The sequence below is a fragment of the Siniperca chuatsi genome, linkage group LG12 (assembly GCF_020085105.1).
Source record: "Siniperca chuatsi isolate FFG_IHB_CAS linkage group LG12, ASM2008510v1, whole genome shotgun sequence".
NCBI classification, from domain to species: Eukaryota; Metazoa; Chordata; class Actinopteri; order Centrarchiformes; family Sinipercidae; genus Siniperca; species Siniperca chuatsi.
The window spans coordinates 28,546,205-28,571,061 of NC_058053.1; the positions used below are offsets into that span (position 1 = coordinate 28,546,205).

At 46.4% G+C, this 24,857-nt stretch overlaps 1 protein-coding gene across 6 annotated transcripts in view; it reads left to right on the plus strand.

Annotated features, from left to right (window-relative positions):
* The window catches only part of enox1 (ecto-NOX disulfide-thiol exchanger 1), a 98,182-nt gene that overhangs the window by 46,936 nt on the left and 26,389 nt on the right, over positions 1-24,857 (plus strand). For 3 of the 6 annotated variants that reach the window (XM_044215846.1, XM_044215847.1, XM_044215849.1), the window contains 5 exons: positions 9,558-9,682; positions 9,792-9,929; positions 15,674-15,841; positions 17,066-17,272; positions 18,576-18,809. In XM_044215846.1, the coding sequence (XP_044071781.1) occupies positions 9,673-9,682; positions 9,792-9,929; positions 15,674-15,841; positions 17,066-17,272; positions 18,576-18,809 (757 nt within the window). In that variant the 5' untranslated portion in view covers positions 9,558-9,672. The remainder of the gene's footprint in view (positions 1-9,557; positions 9,683-9,791; positions 9,930-15,673; positions 15,842-17,065; positions 17,273-18,575; positions 18,810-24,857) is intronic. The other 3 variants (XM_044215850.1, XM_044215852.1, XM_044215851.1) reach the window with 3 other exon arrangements.

The following is a 24,857-nucleotide window of genomic DNA, read 5'->3' on the forward strand; positions in this document are numbered from 1 at the left end:
CTGACATGAACCATATTAGCTTAGTGAGGCTCATCCAACAAGCTGCCTAATGTTTGGACTGTTGCTTAATATCTTTGAATCTTTTTCATGTGTAGAATGTTAAAACAGTCCAACCACTACAGAGGGTCATTGCAATGAATCTCGTCACTTATTTTCTTGATTAATTGATTAATCAATAAATTGTTTGGTCTATAAAATGGCTGAAAATGAGTCCGAGCTGACGTCTTCAAATGTCTTGTTTTATCCGTTCAAACAAGAAGCTGGAACCGGAGGATTTTGGCACTTTTTTGACTCAGATTGATTAATCGATTATAAAAGTATTTGCTTATTCATTTTTCTGTCACTTGACTAAATGATTAATCGACTGATCGCTGCAGCTCTAAATCTCAAAACAAATCAGATTTTCACTTCCTGTGTAGTCTGATTACATTCACAGCAGTTTCTTTACCATTAGACTGCCAGGGTCCCCCTGAAAATGCCTGAAATGCGCAGCGTTATCCCCGTATTTAAACGATATCACCCCCCCCCCCTCTCTATACGAGTTCAGCTACAAACTCTACAAACCCGCGAACGTAACGGAGCGTCTGATGCTCGCAACATAAGCTTTCAGTGGAACTGAACATTATTTGGGGTTGGTATGTGTCTGTAAGTAACAGGCAGATGAATGGATGGATGATAGAGGTAGGTGAAAAACAAGTACAATTAAAATGCCAAATTATATACAATAACTAAAATAAAAACTGATAATAGAGACTAAAGATACGTCTATAATATTAACTGGAATATGTGCTGAATATACACACGTACAATGATAGTAATCTACTGTAATATAATATTTAATTTTGGTTTCCTTTGTCCAGTTTTTGAGACATCTGTCTCTAAAGTCTCTTTCCAGAAACTGTCTCAGTTACTCCACAGAGAGTCGCTGATGAATGAAAAGTGTCCACAGCGAGCGTGAAAATTAAAAGCTGACAGACTCGAGAGAGCGAGAGAGAGAGATGTGAGCTGAGAAAGACCCAGAGCTATAAAGCACTAGTTTGACAGACAGTGTGTAAACCTGAGCGATGCTGCAGGGCAGCAAGACGCTCACAACACAGAACCACCGGCAGCCGGTCCACAAGACAGACAGACAAACAAGAAAATGAATGGTTTGTCGCAACCTGTCCTCGGCATCCGGTTTGTGGCGCCGGCCTCTGCGGCAGCCGTTAATTGCTACTTGTCCCTTGCTGATGCAGCCTTTTCACTGCTAATTTTAGGCCCCGGCTAATTATGAGTCTTTCTGCAGGGCAGTAACCTGATGAAGTGATAATGACTGTGGGGGGGAAACGAGACGGTGAAAACAGAAACACAGAAAACAAACAGCGATGTCACTGCGAGGCGGTTCTGTGCCGTCGTGGTTCTCATGTTCCTCAGATTATTTTTACGATCTGAAACGTCAGAAAATAATGAAAAGTGGACATCTTCAGACTCCCTTACTTCTCAAATAAAAGGCTAGCTGGTTGCTGATAATGAAACACTGACGAGCGGCGACCTACCTGCGCTACAACGCCTCACAGCAGAAATGCAGTGTAATTCACGTTTCTACAGCACTAATTCCATCTGTAGGACAGTCGTGTCATACTCACCACTCTGAGTTTCTCTTTTAAACTGTTTTCATTCACTAATAGCTTCTAATTGCCTTTTTTTTAATCACTGAGCTACAATCAATAAAACCCCATAACACACTTCCTGCAGATGTTTCACAGTAAGAGCATACCTGGAAAGGGTAGGATTAAGCCCTTTGAGCCTGGCTTTTAGGCTTTTATTGTGAAACATCTGTGCTGGAAGTGTTGAGTTTTGTTGACGATAACTTGACAGCAATCAAAAAATTGGGCAAACTGGGAGCAACAGGAAGTTATAAATTGAAGTGGTGAGTTTGACATGGCTGTAGTTATACAGATGGAACTAATTGAATTTATCAAGACACAAGGTAAAGGTTAGCATTGAGAGCAAACAGCATCACTGGTGAAATGGGAGCAGAAAACAGGGATATGTCTAAAATCTAAGATACACTTAGAAAACAGGGGAGATAAAAACTAAAAGCCAAACGTTTCAAACGCTCACTTTTTAGAAGCTGGAACAAAGAAATGTTTGGCACTTTTTACTGGTTGAAATTCTTTGTTTAACGATTTATCAAAATTGTTGTCGCTTCTACTTTGCTGTTTTTTCAATCATTGTTAAAAAGTAATCAGTAAAACTCAACACTTCCTGCAGATGTTTCACATTAAAAGCCTACTCTTTTCCCAGCTTCGGAAATGTGAGGATTTTCAGCTTTTCTCCGTTTGATCAAAATTGTTGTCGGTTTATTTTCTGTCTATCGACTGATTAATCATCTAATTAGTTTTAGCATAAATGTCACCCACACACAACAGCAGAGAGACTGAAACCAGCTGTGATAAACCGCAGTTTATGTGCTGGCGGCTCTTTTTGAATGTTAAATGCAAAATGCTCCCCTTCTTGTACCGATCATTATGGGATCTAAGCCGTCCTCTTTCTCTTGACAATGATTTGATTGGAGCTGATTGGATTTGCTGCCCCGGCTACAGTCGAGCTCTCCCTCGCTCTCGCTGTGGTTAATGGTGCCTTTCTAAAGGCTTTATAAGAAGTAATTTGCTGCAGCGAGCGCTGACTGATATCTGGGCCATGACCCTGTCTCTCAGTTGAAGGGTAAAGAGGGAGTCCCAGCCACACTGGAAATGGCAGGCCCTGCACTCTGTCCGGAGATTAGACTCTACGCTCCGGGCCGAATACATTGAAGAGCAGCGCCGACGCAGAGGAAGAGTGATTCGAAGCAGAAGTGTCTTTGGACGGGACTGCTGTGGACTTTGGTTTTGGATCCACTGTATCAACGTCATGTTTAACAAATTAGTAGTCGGTGTCCACTGAACATTAACAAGCACAGGACCCCAGATCCAGGGCCAGTTAGCATGGTGCGTGTCCATCAGAATCGTGTTGAATACCACATGAACGGCCGGACAAAGGGACAGAGAGTATTTCAGGACGGGGCGTTGAGGCTTACAGCAGGTAGCGGGAGACGAGTGTAGCGATGGAAGTGACAAACTGTTTGCTTCAGTCACACAAACAAGCTTCGTGATGTTTACTGAAAGGACCACCTTTACCTCATGAAGCTGGATGCACAGTGTTTATCGCTTCTTTGTCTGTGGGTGTTCCCGCCTCGCGAGGATGCTGCTGTTTACAGTGTGTCGTGCATATTCATGACGAATAAGAAAATGAGCTGCACACAGAATGTGCGAGGAAGACAGCACAGCACGCTGTGGCTGATACAGTACGAGCTCCGGATGGACTCGAAGGTTCGGACCGTCTGCAGCTACCCGCCGTCAGGGCGTTGATGATGGTCAGTCCAGTACTCACTATATTTACAGTCTTTACTGAGGTCTGACAGCTACTGGATGGACTGCCGTGAAATTTGTTACAGACGTTTCTGATCAGCAGAGAAGGAAACTAATGACTTTGCTGATCCCTTGATGTTTTATTTTGCACCACCTTTAGCTCAAAAAGAGCAACTTAACACGTTGTTTCAGCTTGAACACCCCACCCCCCCCTTAACAGATTAAAAAAACGCATTCAACGTCTTAATGCCCAGATATTAAATCTGACGTTCGTCCAGAGTTCATCGAACTGTAGTTACACATGTGACAACGTTTCACTTGCATGCCAAGCGTCTTTTCACGGGCCGAGGACGACAGTGGTGATCAGTTCTGCTGTAGTGAACGGTATGAAATGGGACCTGGATCAGTAAATAATGTAGCGACTGTACAAAACTAACTGGATTCAGTGTGAAGCTTCTCTTTAACGACGTTTCACGACTTACTTCACGTCAGTCTCACGTTGAGATTCTGGCAGCATCGCCGCATGCTGACGTTGTTTAACGGGAGTAACTTATCGCTACAAAACGCGATAAACGTTAAACAACGTCGAGTTAGCATGTTAGCCGTGAGAATGCTAACATGCTAAATGTCGTGCCATACGTTAACCTTCGATGACACATCGGGAGACGCCGCTGTCTTATTTCCCAGCGTTGATGTGCGTCAACTCATTGATTTTATCATCTGAATTGGCCCATCCAGGCTCCTGTACTTCACTGTCCCTTCTGTCGCGCCGCTGCGGGACCCGGCCGACTCGGTAACACTGATCGTCCCGCTAACAAGCCCGGTGGATCCTCCTCCTCTGAGCCACCGAGCTCCATCGTTAAAACACATCAGTGAGCCGCACAGAAAGTGGATATTGTAGTTTTTAGTAAAAAGTTAGCAGTTTCACGACCTGACTGAATCACCGAGAAACACGAAGTGATTCAGGGTTGGTAGCTTCATCGGTTTACTTTGCCACGATGCTCAAATGTCATTTCAGAGGCTTTTGATGTGAATAAAATTATTTGTTTCACACAAAATAAGTTTGATTCCTAGTGTTGCTGTAAGAATGGAAAAGCTGCCTTCGTGAACGTTTAGGCCGGCAGCAGATGCAGTGCTGTGAGCTGTAAGTAGAGACCCGGCTGTCTGTGGACTCTGACTCATTAAAGTGGGAGTCATGATGTGAAATGAAACCATTTCAGCTATTTTGAAATCTTTGCAATCTCATGCAAGTGGAGTTTTACAGGAATGTGAGCTGGACGCTGAAGGAGACACTTAGTCAGCTTATCTGTGAGTATCTGTAATCATTTCAGTGGAAACAGGGTGTCCTTGAAGACGTGTTTACAGATCTTCATCAGGGACTGCTGCCATGCTCCATCAACGGTTTTAAAGCAGATGGAAAATGTGGAACGTCCCAAAATGAGAACGAGAACAGTGTGTGTCTGAAACAAGAGAAGCAGGAAGTTTTTATTCTGATTTATGGGTCCTTTTTTTAGGACGGACATGCTGAGCACCGTTTGGGACTCATCGGGAACGCACGTGTCGCACTTTGAAGAGTTTGAGCAGAATCAGCTGCTGATAACGCTCATTTTCCTCTGACAAAACACAGCTGATTGTCTTTAAAGCTGCAGTGATCGCTGTTCGGCCACTAGGGGGCAAAAGACCTCCAAAACAAGCCGGCAGTCCTGATGTATTACAGTCTGAAGCCCCAGTGGGACAGGATTTCTGTCTGTGGGGGAGGTGGGGTGATGTGGGGTGACCCGGCTGCTCCTCCGGCAGGTTAAACCCCGTCCTCTGAGTTTTTTCCTTCTGCTGCATTTTATCAGCTGAAATTTAGCTTTTTGTGTGAAAATGGAGGAAGTCAAACATGTTGTTGCTAATCTGATAGATGCTAACATGCTAACACCAACATATAGGCCTGCGTGGGAGCCAGCATGATGGCTGACAACAGCTAGCGAGTCCATGGCAGTATTATACTTCCTGTTTACGTGGGGTGGGGCAGTTGTCTCGATTTTGTCTGAGGGGGGAGCCCACAATGTCCGACTTTAACACCCCTGCAGTAAACTGTACACTGATGCCTCAGTAAATGTGTGTAAATATACGCAGAGCAATGTGACAAATGACTTTCCAGATGTTCTCCCTCCCTTTACTGGAAGCACTGGTGCTGTGATCAGCAGCTGGCTCTGATTGGCCTGCACAGTATTAGCATTTTAGTGTGTCTTTAGGTGTGTGTGTGTGTGTGTGTGTGTGTGTGTGTGTGTGTGTTCGTGTGAATGATTCAAGTGAGCTCATGAATAATAAACAGGACATGCATTCAGCTGTGAATATTTCATGGTGTGTGAAAGTGAGCAGAAACGCTCAGCGGAGTTTGGCGGCGTCCAGCTCTGAGAGGAGGGAGGGGCTGAACGGACGAACGAAGAAGAAGAAGAAGAAGAAGAAGAAGAGGACAACCAGGGCACCACGGTCGGCATCTGTTTCTGGCATTGTGGAGGGGTTTACGACCTGAGGGGTTCATATTAAAACTTCATATTAAGCTGTAATGTTCACCATCTAATCGCAAACATTTGCTAATTAGCATGGCGTCCAGCTGAGGCTGATGGGAACGTCCTCAGTTCTGCGCGGTGATGCGGTTGGCGGGTGAAGTTCAGTAGAAAGAAAATAGTCCCTGCATGAAGCTGCTCACAACAGACCTGTGGACTAGCTTCAGTATCCGGGTCCTGAAGTCTGGAAACAGACGTTGCTGTTGAGTTTTCAAATGTATTTTTTTGGCGCTTTGAGCTCCACGAGCCGAGCGCCACATAGTCCCGTTATATTCAGACGTCTCTACGGCCGATATCTCCAAACCTCTGCAGCTCGCACCAGAACAGTCCAGCTGGATAAACGGCTCTACAGGTGAGAGGAGACACGTAGTTTAGATTCTGGGGCGAACTGTCCCTTTAAGAAAAGGACCTGAACGCTTCCTCTGCCACTGAAACTGAGACAGGCGTCTGAAAAATGAGGCAGAAATGCATCAAATGAAGGAAATTCATATTCCTCCACCAGGATTATATTCCACAGGATGAGAGGGCGGAGAAGACGGATCGAGTCACAGATAAAATGCGAATAATCAGAAAATTGCTCCGCCTTTTTATAAAGTGCTGCATTGCACACAGTTTGGACTCATGACCAACATTGGTAACATCCTGGCTACTGGCCTGGGAACAGGAAGCTGACAGGGGGGGGAGGAAGAGGAGGAAGAGGAGGAGGAGGAGGAGGAGGAGGTAAATGGTTGAGGTGAGGAAAAGCAGCAGTGGGGCCTGTCAACAGTGTGAGCTGCTGCAGAGAGAACAGATCACAGATGAGGAAGTCTTTAAGTCCGTGATGGTACATTACATCCCCAAACACACACACACCACACACACACACACACACTACGCACACATACACACACACACTCACACACCACATGGAAGCTGAGCAAATAAATGACAAGACAGGATACGAACTAGTAAGCAGATGAACAAAGAGACAGTAACTCGAGGTGTTTGTGTCTGTTTGGATTTGAAGGAGCTGCCTGCTGTGGCCCATTAAACATATGACTCTTACCTGGATAAAGAGAGAGTGTGTGTGTGTGTGTGTGTGTGTGTGTGTGTGTGTGTGTGTGTGTGTGTGTGTGTGTGTGTGGGGCGGCCGCTCTGCCAGCGTCCCGTCGTTCTTTACATAAGCTCCGAATCAACCTCGTTTCTCTGTTTCCCCGCCGGCTCGCGCAGGACGACGGCGTGCGCGTGGAGCACAGTCAGGAAACCTAATTTCAGCGCTTCATATCAGAGGCGTGCTGATTTCAGTCCAGCGGGCCTCGTGACGCTGGTTCGATCCCCGGCTCCCCCAGAGTGTTGAAGTGTCCTCGGGCAAGACACCGAACCCCCGGTTACGTCGGCACCTCGCACGCTCTCTGCCATCAGTCCCAAGTGTTGGTCCGAACTGTTTCAGTCTGGAGTGGAGGACTGAACCGTCTCTAACGCGGCTCAACACTTTTATTTGAATCTTAAAATAACCGCCCGAGCTTTCCGCGCCGCTGCGGCGTGAAGCAGCCTCCTCAGCTCGTCATAAGCCTTCGCCTCATCCACAGCCCCCCCCCCGCCTCGCCAGGGACCTAATTCTGCCTGCAGGATGAGTGTGTGCGCCCGTGTTCTTCTGCCTTTGTGAGGACTTTTTGTCCGGTCTGTGCTTCTTCAAAGGGCCGTTTGGGGAGTTGCGACCTGGTTTTCAGTTGCAGGTTAGAATCAGGTTTGAAGACACGTGTTGGTCTCTGTCCGTGTGAATGTGCGGAGCGCCACGCTCTCCTCAGGGTTGACTCTCTGCCAGAGATGCAAACAAAGCCAGTCTGTTCTGAGCCCTGCAGCTACAGCACACATGTTTACCAACCGCAGCTTCTGTCCAATCAGCACATTTATAATTCAAATCCATCATCCCGCCGAAGAAAGTGCAGGTTTTGGGGTTTGAGTGGGAGCCTCGCCGACTCACTAATGAAAAGTCACTGATATGATTGCGTCTCAATTAGAGCAGGATGTGTCGCGGAGCTCCGCTGGCTTCCTGGTGTCAGATGTGAATAATGGTGATTGCTGCAGAGCAGAGCGGGCTGACGGAGAGCGAGCGACGTGTCCGGCATACCGAGCGCTCAGCAGCCACACTTTCAGTCCCTCATCAGAGGCTGAGCCTTTATGGTCCTGCAAAGAGATTTAAAGTCAAACGGAAGTTTTAACACTGTGAGGAAATGATACCGCAGCTATTGTGTTTCATTTTCCATTTTTTCCAAAAAGAGGATAAAAATCGTCATTGGACGTATTTGTTGAAACGGTTTCTGATCGTTTCCCGCGGCGCCCGGGCCGCCGTTGCTAAGCGACGACCGGAGGACGTCGAAGCTCTGTAAAGCCTTCAGACGTGTTTTTCCCCTCATAACGCTGCTTATGTGCCGTTGGGAGTGAAGTTTGTATTTCACTCAGAGTGGAAGCTAGTTAGCCTCGCTTGCTAACGTTAGCATTGATTCCCACCAGGCGTTGCTCCGTCAGTTTCCCCTCCCACATCCTGTGTGGTGTATATAGTTTTAGTTCCTGGTCGAGAAAGCTTAGCTTTAGGCCCGGACTCTAGAAAATGAGATTTCAGTCTCCAGAGACCGTCCTGGTGAACGCGTCCACCTCTTTCTGGTCTCGAGGATCGTGTTGCGGGCCCCTGTATGAACCACCGTCACATCTGGGTCACAAAGCATCCAGTCTCCCCCGAAATAACAACAACTGCTGCTGCTGCACAGTAAAAACCCTCCTTTTCAAGCTGACGGTCACAAAGTATTTTAAAGTGATGGTGGCGCTAGAGGGAAAGTCCGAGGATCACCAGAGTTGTTGCAGTTCGTCGAGGGGGACGTGAACGCCTGAATAGTTGAGATCTTTCAGTCTGGACTGAAGCGGTGGACGGACAGAAGTGAAGACTGAATTTTTTGTGTATAAATTTGGATAAAAATCAGCAGATTTATTCAGAATCAGGCCTCAGCAGGAGCCGCTCTCAGTGGGCGCTGAGACCCGAGCCCTGCGTGACCTCTGCTACAGCAATAATTGATCTGGACGCAGCTGAATTGTGGCCTGTCAGACAGAACTGAGGGATTTGTTTGGAGCCACTGAGCGCTGTCATTTTGCTCCTGTGATGTTTTCCATGTGGCTTCGACAGCTCGGCTCAGCGCAGGGGAGGGAACCGCTAATGAGCGAGATGCCAGCCCACTAACGAGTGTGTGTGTGTGTGTGTGTGTGTGTGTGTGTGTGTGTGTGTGTGTGTGTGTGTGTGTCCGTGTGTGTGTGTGTGTGTGTGTGTGTGTGTGTGTGTGTGTGTGTGAGGAGTTGAGAGCACAGTTTTGTGAGTTTTCAAAGATTAGAAACTGCTGCTGAGAAGTTGTGTTAGTGCACATGAATCAAAGGCTGTGTGTGCATGTGTGTGTGTGTGTGTGTGTGTGTGTGTGTTTTAAGCAGCTTTCCCTGGAAACTGAGCTTGGATCATAACTTTGCTTCTTAATTACTTTAAGATTTCTCTGGTTTTTGACTCGATGATTCATCGCCGCTCTCAAGGATGTTTTTCTGATTCGTCATCATCTGAACTCTTAACGTTCCCTCTTGCTTCCTCCCGCAGGTGGACTGTGATTGTCGCTCTGACTGGATGAACCCGTCTGTTCGCCCGTCCGTCGGTCCGTCCCTGCGTCCCCCTGTCGGCCAGAGGAAGGATCTGATGCCAGGACCGAGCTGCGATGGCCGGCGGTACAAAACTAAATTATGATCCCACATTCCAGAAAAGGCCGCCACCTCCTCAGAACTCAGTCCTCATCGTGTTGTCTGTGATGTGTGTGTGTTCTCGTCTCCGGTGCAGCAGCTGATGGTGTCGGCGGTCTGGGTGCTGAGCAGAACCACCTGAGTGTCCCTGTCACGGATCATGGAGCCTGGGCCACGGCCATGAACAACCTGGGCATCGTGCCTGTGGGCCTCAGCGGGCAGCAGCTGGTTTCAGGTACCTGCACAACTCCTTTCACCTGCAACTCATTCAGTCTCTAGATGTGTTCAGAAGCCAGAACTACGGTGGCCCAGAGCTCTCAGCTTAACTTAAAGTAGAACTCCACTGATTTTCCACCTCAGCGTCTGTCTCCAGGAGTCTCCAGGTGTCTCCAGGTGTCTCCAGGTGTCTCCAGGTGTTCTGCTGCAGATGTTTTAAAGCAGCATAAAGCCTCCAGTGTCTCAGAGCGAGCTGTGTGGAGTCTGATAAACGTCCTCAAGTGATGTCACTTGAGTCAGCGTCGGGCTCAGCAGACCTAGACAGGCTACGTTAGCCGCTGCTAGCATAACACACCTTCCTCTGAGAGTCTCACACACAACTGTCAGAGGAAGAGTTGCATCGTGGGTAGTGTAGGCGGCAGGTTTTGACAGGGAAGAATAAAGAGGATGATGTCTGCGGTCGTCACGAGTCCGACAGTGAGACCGAAGTGCGCAGACGGAGCTGGAGACACTCTGTCGGTGCAACGGTCTCCGCTGCACTTCCTCCCGCCGGCCTCTGAGAAACCAGCACTTAACAAAAATACACCCTGAACCCGAAAACACAGACAGAGAAACTGCGACGACCCGAGGACAGCCGGTGGTATAACTGCTTAATATTATTATTATTATTATTATCATTATTATCATTATTATCATTATTATTATTATTATCATTTGTGCACATCAGTCAGCTGGTTCATTAAAACCTGACTAATATTATTTGATCAATAACTGAATATTATAATAATATAAAGATTGTGTTGTAAGCAGGTTATATACACGTTGCTACGTTTAGTTCGTTGTAATTCTGTAAACACGAATAATTCCTCGCTCTTATGCTGATGCTGATGCTCGCTGCGTGACGGAGGTGATGTAGCAGCTACACACACACACACACACACACACACACACACACACACGTGGCTGTTATCTGTGTGTGTGTGTGTGTGTGCGCGCGCTATTGTACAGCAATCACCGTTACAGCTGCACGGCTGCAGAGGATGAGCGAGATTAAAATTCGCCAGATTTCATCCATATTTCTGGAATCTGTAAGAAGCAGACAGAGAAGCTTTCAGGCTCTTCAGTTTCACAGTTTTAGGTTTTTGACCAAATAGATTCTTTCCTGGAAACGCACACTAACAGCTTTTTATGCAGTCATGTCTGGAACTGTGTGTGTGTGTGTGTGTGTGTGTGTGTGTGTGCTTTGAATTGTCTGCAGTGGAAAAGCTTTTAAACAGCTTTCAGACAATGGGACAGTGACATGTAGGACACTGAAACTGAGAATACTGCTGCTGCTGTCATTGTTCCTACACAGCTGCAGCAGCTGTAACAGTAAAAGAAGTGGAGTCCTGTGAGTTGCAGTCGTAGTTATGGCGGCGGCAGCGGCGGCAGCACTGGCTAACTCTGTGCGTTGTACTTGTACTTCAGCTAAAGCTCTGAGCGGAGATCTTCCCAGACGTATCACTGTGACACTTCGCTACAGAGGGCAGGGCTGGAAAACAGAAACTCAAACATCTGGATGCAATAAGACCCTCCGTGAGGTTCTCATGTCTCTGATATCTAAACCATATAAACCAGAACTGGCCCGTGCGATAGCTGCTAGCTCCAGAACGGGACCGAAACCCTCGAGCTTTGTCCGTCCGTCCTCGGCGCGTGCAGGACGGTGTGGCCGTCCTCCAAACACACCGGCCTCACTTGTAATTTGGACAAAAACTACACTAAGCTCTGCGTGTCTCCTCTGGCTTCCTGTTTCACCTTGGAATCTGTTCGTGAAGTTGTTTTCGTGAGACGGGGGATTTGTCTGAGCTTCGCGCTTGTGTGTCTTTCTAGTACATAAAGGCCCGGGGGTTTGCCATTGTGGGGGTTTATTAAATGAGCATGTGGGGAGATTTGTTGAGCAGGAGTTTTTTGTGTTAAGCCCAGAATAATTGAATGCATGGATTTAAGCGAGAGGAGCTGAGAGGGGATGTTGTAACGAGGGACAGACAGCAGCATAGCAACCTCGTTCCTCTGGACCGGAGTGGAAATATTAAAACGATGACATGATATTATTACAGTGATGATGTGATGCTGATTAGACTCCACCTCTGGCAACAGCTGCAGCTCTCCTCCCTCTTTACACTGCATGTGGGAACGTTTAGATAATGAAAAGCTGGTCAGGTGAATCTGACGTGTGTGTTAACGAGTTCGCCCAAAATCTCTTGGAGACACTTTTCTAAACCTTTGGATAGAAAAGCGTCGGAAAGCTGTGCATTAAAGTTAAATATGAGGCCCAGTGGTGGAAAGTAACGTTACTCAGTGCTGTACTTTATTTATTTCCACTTTATGCCTCTACTCCACCACAGCTCCGGGGAACTGTTGTGCTTTTTTATTTATTTGACACGTATAGTTACTTAGTTACATAAACACGTGTATGTTTATATGATATGACGCAGTACTAAACTACTAATGCACCCAGTAGTTTACAAAGTGTCTCTCCACATTAAAATGTTCTTACTTGTATTCGTTAGTGATAAAAACAGAAGAGCCATTCTGCATAATGAGTACCTTTACTTTTGATACATTAAATACATTTTGCTGATAATACTTCTGTACTTTTACTTAAATAACATTTTGACTTCATTACTTTTACTTATTATGCAGTATTTTTAGACTGTAGTTCTGCTGTTACTTAAAGGTGGGGCATGAGATTCTGGAGAAATCCAATAACACGACAAACACCACGATACAGAGCGAACAACGACACAGCAAGTAATGTAGCTAACGTTAGCTTGGTTGCGAGTTAGCGTAGCTAGGCTGTGGGTTAGCAGACTGTCGCTGCAGCTGCTGCTGCGAAGCTAACAGCCAGAGAGGACGAGACGGTTTCCCAGAGCAGCACAGCAGCTCCAGACAGCGACGCTCACAACTCTCCTGCTGCTGTAGCTAACATCACAACAGCAGCAGATCTTAAACTAGAGAGTCAGCCGAGTGTTTGTGGGCAAGTCGTTTAACGTCACCTGACACACAAATCATGGCTGGAACAGTGTTTTTGTTAGTTTCCCGTTCACAGAGCCGGGGCTGAGTACAAACACCGGACAGCTAGCGGGCCGAGAGGAGATATTCGCTGAATCTGACAAAAAAGACGTGTTGGATTAGAATCGCTGAGCCCGGCTTTAAGTAAAGGGTCTGACTACTTGGTCCACCACCGGCTAGTTCAGGGTTGGACTGCTGGGATTTAGGTTAGGTCAGTCTCGACTGATGAGAACTCACCTCGAGGGTAATTACAGCCAGATGTTTCCCAGCTCTTGTGTCTTGGTGGTTCTGGTGGAAAATAGAAAATAATCACAATTAAAGACATAAATCCTCTTCTTTGTCAGAGCCTCCCTCTCCCTTGCTCAGCTGTGTTTTCTTCTTCTGTCTCTGGCAGTCGCAGCGGAGCTCGGAGCCAGAGAAATGAACCTGGCTCCAATCATTTTGGCTCTGGGAGAAAAAGCTGCAAGCAAAAGCAGCCTTATGTGATTATGATGAATGTGTGGCACCGAGATGTGTAATTTACCTGTCGGGGTTATCGCAGACAACGCTTTAATGAGTTTTCCTTAGAGCTGAAGAATCTCTGAATGCACCCCGGCTACACATGCTCAGATTCATGGATGATTAAGTGTTTTCTCTTCCCTTTTTATAAGCCTGAAGCTCTCTAATAAAGAGTGTGTGGGGCTTTTTTCTCTTTGCCAAACAAAACTCTGCTGGTGTTTCCCAGCTCTTTAGTTTACGGCAGGAGTTATTGGGATTGTGCTGCTCACAGAAGACCTGCTTATACGCCGTTTATCTGCAAAAAATGCATTTATGTATCTTTTAAAAAACTAAAAGTTGTGTCCCATCTGTAGAGAGATCTGTAGGGCTGGTCACCCGTCAGGAGCCGCTAATCAGTTTCCAGACGAAGCCGGCCCGTAGTCTCAGAGCCTGCAGGCTTGTCAACATGGACCTGGTGCTTCGTCTTGAAGCTTCGATGAATTACGCAGTCTTTGTTTTTATTTTTTCCTCTTTAAAGTATGACTGTTGATATTCAGCCTATAGAGGGGAGGTATTGTCATAAGCCGAATCTTATTCCCCCGCCCGATGTTGAAACTTATCCTACTCGATATTCTGACTGACTTCTTTTAAATATATGTGCAGATAAACTAAACTAGGCAGGCGGAAGCAGATAGCTTGGTGGCTGCATAAGGTGCTTTTTAATCCTGGCGATGGTACATCTCCATGATTAAAAAGGTGCGTTGGATATGTGTTACAGCGCAGACAGGATGACGTGTGAGTTGACTGAATGAACCTCAGAGCCTTACTTGCAGCACGTATACATGGCAACACTGAATCTTTTAGCGCTTTACTGTAAGCCTGCTGTGACAGCAGGACTCGTCCTCGGAGGACCGTGAATGTCTGCTGCCGACAGAAGCTGAGATGTTTCAGTCCGGCCCGACGGACAGACGCCGCCACCTCAGATCGCTCTGTTGAGCAAATGAAACTCCAGAGTTTGATATCTCAAAACTGAAATGCTTTAGAGAAACTAAATGCTTGTTGTGCTTTGAGTGAAGCAACGCTGTAATGATGTCATCTTTAAGCAGTGACAAAACACAAGCCAAGCACATAAAATGTAAAGTCTTGCTTCTTCTTCTTCTCTTGATTCAGTGGGAATGTGAAACGCCTCACTTCCTGTGTGCCGGGGACTGTTTCAGGTAAAGACTGGTTAGACCAGCAGGAGGCAAAGCTTTCACTCTGAATCAGAGCTGCGTTCAATCAGTCCTCCACACCGAGCGGCAAAAGAAATATGGATTTCTATTAGATTACTGTAAGGGACATTTGTCCTCTGCTTGTGTGACAGCTTCCCTCGCCTGGTATTTGGCTCACTTTATTCTGCTTGGCGTTGTGGCTGTGTGGGCAGCGGGGGGGTTTCTGCTGACGCTGTGTTCTTCCCGCTCCCTTGTTATTGCAGTGCTGAAGATAGGAACATGCGACGCTGCTCCGCCCTCATCCACCCTGCCCACCCCCGACAGCTGAAACATTGTTCCTGTCGCCTCCGTCCTCTCGCTGTTTATCTTCTTTACCTTCTTCCTCACTTCCTCTTTGTCCTGGAGAACAGACATTTTCTCCTCCTCACCGAGCTTCTCTTTTCTCTTCTACCTTTCATTAACACGCTCACGATGGGATTTTCTTTTTCCTTCAGATCTCGGCCCCATTCTTTCTTCTCTTATCTGTTTTCTTCCAGATAGCGATGCTTTATTTCTCCCGTCTGCAGTTTTTCCTCCTTCCCCTTCCTCTCCTGCGTGTGTTTTTTCTGTGTTTTGATATATTACACCACAGTTTCTCATCCTTTTCTCTAAAGCATTTCAGTTTTGAGATATCAAACTCTGGAGTTTCATTTGCTCAACAGAGCGATCTGAGGTGGCGGCGTCTGTCCGTCGGGCCGGACTGAAACATCTCAGCTTCTGTCGGGTTGTCGTGGTTTAGACATGCCTGTTTAATTTAGCCTTTTTTAATCGAACATGACTGAGAAACAATGTGTGTGTGTACCCTCAGTGTCCAGTTTATTAGGTACAGCTAGCTAAATCTGAGTCCTGCAGGAAATCCTTCATGAAGGTCATGCAGTTCAGTTTGTGTTGAAACGCTTTCAGAGACGTGTGTCCTCACCTGGACGCTCACGCTGTGCTGCTGTTGAAGTGTGTTGCGTTATTCTGTTGTCGTTCTGTCCTGCAGACTCTCTGTGTATCCAGAGGTTCGACCCCGGGCTGGGCCTCATCGCACCCATAAACCCCATGATGGCGGGCATCAGCCTGGTCCCTCCCCCGCCCGTGCCCCCCGACATGGCGGTCATCAAGGAGATAATCCACTGCAAGAGCTGCACTCTGTTCCCTCAGAACCCCAGTAAGTAACACTCTCTCTGTGCCGCATACACTCGCATCCTGCACTGCCGGGGGGGTCAGCAGAGTCCGGCTCAGACCATTCAGGGAGTCAGAAACAGGTATTTTCATGTAGCAGAGAGGACCTTCACTTGGAGCGCCGGAGGGAGGGGGAGTAATAAAGGAACTAACGGTACTTTCAGAGAGAGGGAGCTTTCCATAGCTGCCTCCGCTGTTTCCAAGGCTGCTGTTCTTCTGCTGGTCACAGGAAGTCAGAGAGAGACAGGCGGGGAAACGAGAGAGCTAAGCAGCGCACTAACAATATTTAATCCGTTCAAGACGGATGAGTTGTGCATTGTATAACAGCCAAACCCCCCATGTCAAAGCAAATTACATAAAAACACAAATGACAAATAAATTGTCACCAAAATGTCGACAGTTTATGTAAAGAGCACGTTTTAAAGCAAAGGGCTTCACAGAGACGACAGTCAATAAATTTATTCATTAAAGTCTGAGAATCAAAAAAATCAGTTTTCCAGCATCAAGTGAAAAGAGTCGGTTGACCCCAAAATACAGTATTTCAGCTCTTTACAGTGCAGTGTCTTCTATACTAACAGTAATTCTCATTGCTGTCCCGAGCTGATCGATCCAGGCAGCCGAGCCGTTCTGTCCTGAACTGCTGCAGCTCTGCGGCGCACGAAGACTGAAAATCAGAGTTTGTGAATGTAGGAAACGATTTGGTGAGTGAGTCTGCTCTGACACCCGGGGCGGCCAAATACACGGGTTTGCTGGCGAAGCCGATATCTCTCCTCTCTGGTTCTCGTGTCTGTACTGAGACAACGAAGTGCAGATCATTAAGGGAGTGTCTCGATGACGGTTGGTGCTCAGACCGTTGGTGAGGTCGGAGAAGCAGAGGAACACGTCCGGTCGCACCACGACAGGTTCAGGAGTCTCCAGTTAAACCTTCACTCTCGTCAGATCAATAATTCAGGCCGATCAGCTTTATAGTTTTCAATCAGGACCTTCAGTATTTGGATCAAGTAGCTCGTGAAAAAGAAGGTGTCAGATATTTAAGCAACAGTTCGGTCAATATGTCAGATCGGACTCGGCATCAGCACTAAAGACTTTGATCGGGACTCAGAGCCACTACAGTGGTTTTTATGTTCAGAAGAATCAAGAAAGATGAGGAAGATTTATTCTTGACAGCAGTGATGATGATGATGATGATGATGATGTCATTGTTCTTCAGACCTGCCCCCTCCGTCGACGCGGGAGCGCCCCCCCGGCTGTAAGACGGTGTTTGTCGGAGGTTTGCCGGAGAACGCCACCGAGGAAATCATCAGGGAAGTGTTCGACCAGTGCGGAGAGATCATCGCCATCCGCAAGAGCAAGAAGAACTTCTGCCACATCCGCTTCAGCGAGGAGTTCATGGTGGACAAGGCTATTTACCTGTCAGGTGAGCGGTCTCACACACACACACACACACACACACACACAGTGATATGTGCACACAGTGTTTAGAACAAGGGAAAACCTTATTGGCTGGAATATAAGACGACCCCCTTTTCCAACAGCTGTCGAACCAGAGAAATCCTCGTTATTCCACACATTCTTCTTCCCTGTCAAAACCTGCCGCCTACACTACCCACGATGCAACTCGATGAAGGTGTGTTATGCTAGCAGCGGCTAACGTAGCCTGTCTAGGTCTGCTGAGCTCACTGCTTCAGCCCGACGCTGACTCAAGTGACATCACTTGACGTTTATCAGACTCCACACAGCTCGCTCTGAGACACTGGAGGCTTTATGCTGCTTTAAAACATCTGCAGCAGAACACCAGAACACCTGGAGACTCCTGGAGACACCTGGAGACTCCTGGAGACTCCTGGAGACAGACGCTGGAATCCCTATTAAGGGAAGGGGAAACACAAATCAATGGGGAAATATATTGACACACCAGCTCATACAGAGAGTGTTGCATTGTGGGTTGTTTGTACCTTTAAAGGGACAGTTCACCCCAAAATCAAAAGTACATAAAGTATGTCTCCTCTCACCTGTCGAGCCGTTTATCCATCTGGAGTGTTTTGGTGCGAGCTGCAGAGTTCTGGAGAAATCGGCCGTAGAGACGTCTTTTTGAATGAATTGGGACTAGATGGCGCTCGGCTTGTGGGGCTCAAAGCGCCAAAACAATACATTTGAAATCCACAGACTTGTTGTGAGCAGTTTGATGTAGAAACTATTTTCTTTTTACCAATAGTTCCCACATGAAACTGCTCACTTGTCGGGCTGCTTCCAGCAGCTTTCTGAAAGCAACAACCTGACGTTTACACCAACCTCGGGCAGCGATCCTCACTTTTCATGCAACTCTTTAAATGTTTTCCAGGAGAAATACGAGCGTGGCTGTTCTGAACAGCTGTAAACGCGTCTGACGTGGTCGGACAACACGTCGTATGAGTTTCTGATGTCTCCGCCATGTATACGAGTAGCCGGTTTCTAGTAGACTTTACATATGTGCAGGACGAAAGACTGCAGGCAGGGAGAGAGTGGCTGTTACAGCTGTTAGTTTTTATTTCTGTCATCATGCCCAACATCTGGCAACATGCATCTTTAACATGCAAAACCAGTCAGGCATCAATATTATAACTGTCCAAAGTCCGACACTAGAAAACTACTGTGCGTTTAAACACGTTGACCTGGTTGAATGTGTGTGTGTGAGTTCCTGTCGTGGAAAAGGCCTACGACGCTGTTTTCTCTCCTCCCAGGGTATCGGATGCGTATCGGATCCAGCACTGATAAAAAGGACTCGGGGAGGATCCACGTGGACTTCGCCCAGGCCAGAGACGACCTGTATGAATGGGAGTGTAAACAGCGCTTACTGGCCAGAGAGGAGAGACACCGCCGCAAGATCCACGAGGACCGCCTGCGGCCGCCGTCTCCTCCTCCCGTCGTGCACTACTCCGAACACGAGGCGGCGCTGTTGGCAGAGAGACTGAAAGGTGAGAGCAGACCGACTGGTTTAAAGAGGGACGTGTCCCAGTATGTGGCAACAGACAGAATAACATCCGGAGACGAACGGACTGACACGCGTCAGGAGGCTGAGAAATCTCCGTAGTCATGGAGACAGTGATAAAAAAATCTGAAACCATGTTCAGCCTCTCGTCACTGTTAGCCGCCGGACAGATCCGCCTGTCAACACGTGTGTGTGTGTGTGTGTGTGTGTGTGTGTGTGTGTGTGCAGCTCTGCAGATCACCTGCTGGGAAACCTAATAACAAGTTCAAATGACTGATTCAGGAACCTGCACAATTATTGATATTCTTCATCCCGGTCTGATACAAACTGTTTGTGTACAACGGTGTGAAGCAGTCGGACGCTGCGGCCGCTCGGGACGCTGCAGCGTTCTGTGCTGAAGACGCCTGGACAGCCGTGTCTGCAGGTGTCTCTGCGTGTTGTTGTTCTGCAGCAGCGCTGTGTGTTTGTCCCTGCTCCAGTTATTGCAGCGAGGTGGCAACAACCAATAATTGGATAAAAGCAGAAGTGGCAGCCTCGGTGCTACAGAGCAGTGTTTTTCTACATAAACAACGTTACCATGGAAACTTATACCTGGTCCAGGTCAGGTTTCAGGCTGAGCTTCACCTGAGGACTAACTGCTGCACTCTGAGTCAGGTTTATCACTTAGTTTGTATTGAGCTCATATAGATTTCTGTCTGAAAGCTGCAGTAACGGATGTTTCTGTCCTCTTGTCTTCAGCAGAAACAACTTTAACACGTCGTCACCTTTAAAGTTGATCTGATGAACGTGTGATCGAACAGCGGCTCGTTTCCGCCTCCAGCAGCTGAGTCACATGACGCTTCGTCAGGAGGCGTGTCAGAGTCACATGACGCTTCGTCAGGAGGCGTGTCAGAGTCACATGACGCCGTCAGGAGGCGTGTCAGAGTCACATGCCGTCAGGAGGCGTGTCAGAGTCATGACGCTTCATCAGGAGGCGTGTCAGAGTCACGTGGACGCCATCAGGAGGCGTGTCAGAGTCACATGACGCTTCATCAGGAGGCGTGTCAGAGTCAGAGTCACGTGACGCCGTCAGGAGGCGTGTCAGAGTCACATGACTCTTCATCAGGAGGCGTGTCTGTGTCTCCTGATGGACGTCAGTCCGGTCTTCTCTCTGTCAGCTCTGTGTTTGGTCTCCAGCAGCTGCTGAGGGAAACATCTGGCTCTTTAGCAGCTAGATGCTCCGCTACGTTCAGCAGCTGCTCTCTGGCTGCGTCTGGCTGCTGTTTGCCGCTCAGCAGGAAGCGTTCAGAGGCTTTTCACAGCTTCTTCTTCTCTGGCAGCGACGCTCTGAGCGCTGAGAGCGAACCAGAGCAGCAGCAGACGAACAGCGAGCTGAAACTGTGAAGCTCCGTGAAGCCGAGCTGCAGGTTCAGCTGATGGTTCAGAGACGCCGACACGCTGTCAGGTCGTACAGTGTTAGTATGAAAACATAGATCGCTGCTTTAAGTATCAGTATAAGTCATCAATCATATACAGGTGAAGAAACAGAAACAGTAATCTGTATATAGCAGGAATACAGGCTAATTATAACATCCTGCAAACGAATAAAGTCATAGATACAAATTCCAAAAATCATTTGATTTAATGCTTTAAAGACTGATTATAGAAATAATGTAAAGTCCTATTTTCACCTCCTGCAATAAAACTCTCTGCAGCCAACTGGACTGTAAAGACAGAAGTTCGTCATTTATATCTGTCAATCAAAGGGAGCTTATATACCGACAGACTGCAGCTTAACTACAGTCGCTGCTGCGTTCACGGTTTCACTGCTAGCGTTCCTCAACACCTCCTCGCTCTCCAGTTTCTGTTTCCAGTTAGTGTTCTCCTAAAGACAGTCGAGCTCCGAGCTGTTTGCAGTGAAGACACGAATATCAGTTACTGCACACAGAGATTTCCACAACATAGGACTGTGTTTATCATATAATAACATAATAGGTACTATATTATAATTTTAAACCTATAAATATGCTGTACACCCCCCCACAGACCAGAGACCAGATTAGACTATAGTAGAGTATTATCTGGACCCGGTCCGGGTCTGGGTTCCTCAGAGCTGAGTGGACCTGTGAAGATCTCTACCTTTGCTGTCCGGCTCTGCAGTTCACCTGCTTCCTCTGCACAGGGAGAGGAAAGAGATGAAGCGTGGGAGTGAACAGAGGTGTGGGTGAGCGAGAAGCGAGTGTGAAGGTCACTCTTCCTCCTCCTCCTCCTCCTCCTCCATGTTTCCTCGGCTCTGCTGTGGCTGACTCTTATCTCCATGACTGAAATACTCCAGTTTTGCTGTAGAGAGCTGTTTGTCTTCACCGTGTTTATGGAAACACAGGAGGGCCGAACCTTCGGTTTAATCTCAGTCTCACCCAGCACACGGCTCGTCGCCGTTAGTGACAGTAATGCTTCCTCAGTGATCAGGGACGCTGCGCATCACCGTCCGGAGTTCCTCACGTCCTTTTGCTGGATTCAGTCGGTCATTTTTCAACACATTGGTTGTTAATATTAAAGAAGACGCACTGCAAATAAGTTACATAAACATAAAAAAGAAAGAGACGAAAGTCAACGTCTTTACTGTTTATCATTAAAGTAGCACGAATACTTTTTACCACAGTAGTAAAACTATAGTAACAGTAATACTTCACTGCACTCGCTGTATGTCAAGTTTACCACACTGATAGATACTGTGTGTGAAATTCACACGTCACAGCAGCAGCACACGGACGAACCGTGCAAAAGCAAAAACGTGGAAAGTATGCCCTTTAACCTCGGGCATGCAGGTGAGCAAAATGAATATAAAAAGTAAAAAAGTTAAAAAGATCTATTGCACTGTGCCAGAAGTTAAGGAAAATGTAATTATAAATGTCCGCTCATTTATCATTTTGCATCTACGACAATAAAATAAAAAAAGCTTTATTCTGATTTTCAGAGAAGACTGCAACAGTTCGCCTGTGGTGTTTCATATTAGTAATGTGTTGCTGGGCAACACGTTGCCACCAACACAGGGAATGAGATATTTCACATTAGCAACCTCAGTTTGCAGAAATATTTCCAGGGGAGTTGTGAAAGGTTTGTTTAATGCAACAACACAGGCAGTTTGAACAACTCACTGTGACTGATTCCCAAAACGGCTCAAACTGGCAACTTTTACACTTTTCCGTCTGTCTCAAGAAATACAGTTAGACGTCCGTTTTAAATGAACATTAGATTTTTCTGGTTCAACCTTGCCCTGCTGTAGTTGTGTGCACAGTTTTCTTATGCAATCAGGGATTAGAAGCAACATTTCTGTTGCACTGTTGGTTTCACCTCTGTTTGTTGCTGCCCACTCGGTCTCAGCAATTAACCTGGTTTGTATTAAAAAACCCTGAATTTTCCGAAACTCTTCCCACCCAACTTATTTACAAAGGTACATTTGAATTTTCACTGTATATTATTATAATAATATTATATAACAATTATATTATTCTCGTGAAATTAGCTGCAGGAAGGTCCTTGTTAATTCATCACAGCCGTTGTACTGAATGTGCAGCCTGTACAGTAGATGTAGCTGTAGCTAGCTAGCAGCTCAGGCTGATCGTAAAACTCTCCAGTTCTTTCTGTTGTTTTCTTCCAGGTTCTTCCAGTTCGTGCTGCCAAGAACAAATCCACATCTGTTTGTGTCCACTGACTTTGTAGCCTGCTGTATGCAGCTGTGCTGCCCCTAAAATGTGCTTCCGGTTCAGTCTGTACTCACCTTACGTGTGGTGATGTTAGCCTGAGGATGTTCTTGCAGTGGCTGCTGTTGGTGGTGGCTAGTTCTTTTTGTTGCAAAATGGAAACAAAGGAGCTGTGGTCATCCTGCAGATCATGTAGTATGACTGGATGGCATGACATTTACTGTTGGTCTCTGCTTACTTCCTATTCATTCATTCAAACATCCCCGACCTTAACGGCTCCTATTCCTTTCTGGATGAATACAGCAGTTTCCAGTGTCGGGCTGGGAGTCAGGCTGCGTAGGAATATACTTGTTCATTTTCTCTCTGAGAGTTACATGTTCAGATTGATACCACACAGCTGGTTAGCTTAGCTTAGCATAAAGACTGGAAGCAGGGGGAAACAACTGTCTGCTTATGGTAGAAGTATGACGTAACTCCTTTATGCAAAGATTTATTTGGCTGTATTGAAACAAGTTCTCTATCTACATAGACAGAGAAGTAACGGTATACTAATGCGAAACCAGGGGGCGCCATCATGAAACCAGTAATATATAAAAATATCTAAATTTCTTTACCTTTTGGTTTCAAGCTGAACACAGGACTGTGATTCACAGAGCAGATATGTTGCTGTAGCGGACAAACAACATGGCATTTAATTTGGACTTTAACTTTAGTAATTGTGTAATGTAATAAATGTTCATTTATCAGTCAAGTGCATAGTACAACACTGCAGACTGGAGTCTGACACCCCCATTAACTGGCTTTGTAGTGTAATAAATTACACCACAGCATAATGATAATGACGTTGTAACGCCTTCCTGTCTCGATGGAAACCAACAGCATCTTGCTTTGATTTGTTATTATTTGCTTCTGTGTCTCCAGTTTAACTATAAAACCCAGACCTGAGCCTCTGTGCCGGTTTCCCATCCATCCTCTAATACCTTACATAAACAAGCATGTTTTTTCTCTGAATAACCTTTTTGAATTCATTCTTCACTTCAAACAGCAGGGGAAATAAATTTCCATTATTCCTTCAGTCGTCCCTGTTCAGCTGCGCTTCATTGTGCTCGCTGTAATGTGACTGTAATCTGCTGCTGTGTATGAATGGGGCTTTATCGGAGCGGGGGAAAGTGTCTTCTTACAGGTTGTGTCGCACTAGGTATTGAGCTCATTAAATGCTTTCTAATTCACTCTGTTCTGCCGCCGTCCGCGGCTCTGTGGCACCGTTCAATTATTATTCAAATGGGGGAGAACAGACTCGACGAGGCCCGCGGAGACTCAGCACATTTTATGACTGAGACCGAATGCAGCTCGTAGTTTTGGTTGAAAAGTTGAAAATCAAAAATGCCTTTTTTGTTTAGTGACTGTGGCGAGGTTCAGAGCTGTGAACAGTGAACGCCCCAAGAGAAGGATTTTAATCCTCAGTAGCTGCTCTGTTGTTTGTTTAGCCTGACTGAATGTTAAAGGTCCCATGAAATGTCTTCCACATCGTACTTCAGTCACCATTTGATGTGATGTTGCATGAAACAGGAAGCCGGTGAGCAGTGGTGGTAGAAGTATTCAGATTCTTTACTGTAAAAGAACCAATACAACAATGTAAAAGTCCTGCGTTCACAATCCTACATAAGGAGCTACACAAGTATTTTCAGCTTCATGCAGTAAAAGTTCTGGTTCGGCAGTAAAATGTCTCCTGACTGATTCTGATTCTGTCTGACATTATTAGATTATTAATACTGAAGCATCAACGTTAGACGTTTTACTGCTGTAGCTGCTCGAGGTGGAGCTAGTTTTAACTGCTTTATATACAGGTTTCAGTCGTAGTCGTCTGGACACTGTTTTCAGAATCAAGACGTTTCGGCTCCCATCCGGAAGTCATTCTCAATTGTGAAAATGGTCTGAGAACTCAGAAATTTGAGCTACTCTGTGTTGCTTAAGCCCCGCCCTCAGGGAGGAGTCTACCTGAGTATCTGTTGTTTACCCTGCCTAGTTTCGCCTGAAACTGAAGTTTCAAGAAGTTCCCGCTCTCGGTGTGTGAATGATTAGTTTCTTTCAACTGATGAGCAGTTGAAGTGCTTTGAGTAGTCAGAAAGACTAGAAAGGCGCTAGATAAGTACAGTCCATTTATATACAGTTAGCTAGTTTTAACTACTTTATATAAAGAGTCAGGAAACAATCCTGTACACGACCCCCGTAACACGGTCAATTGTTGTTTTTACACTTCGGTCTTTGGACGACTGAAACAAACAAGATATAACGTGTTAATTGTCGAGCAGCTTTTCACGTATTGTTTTTTTTCTTGTATTTGTTTTCAT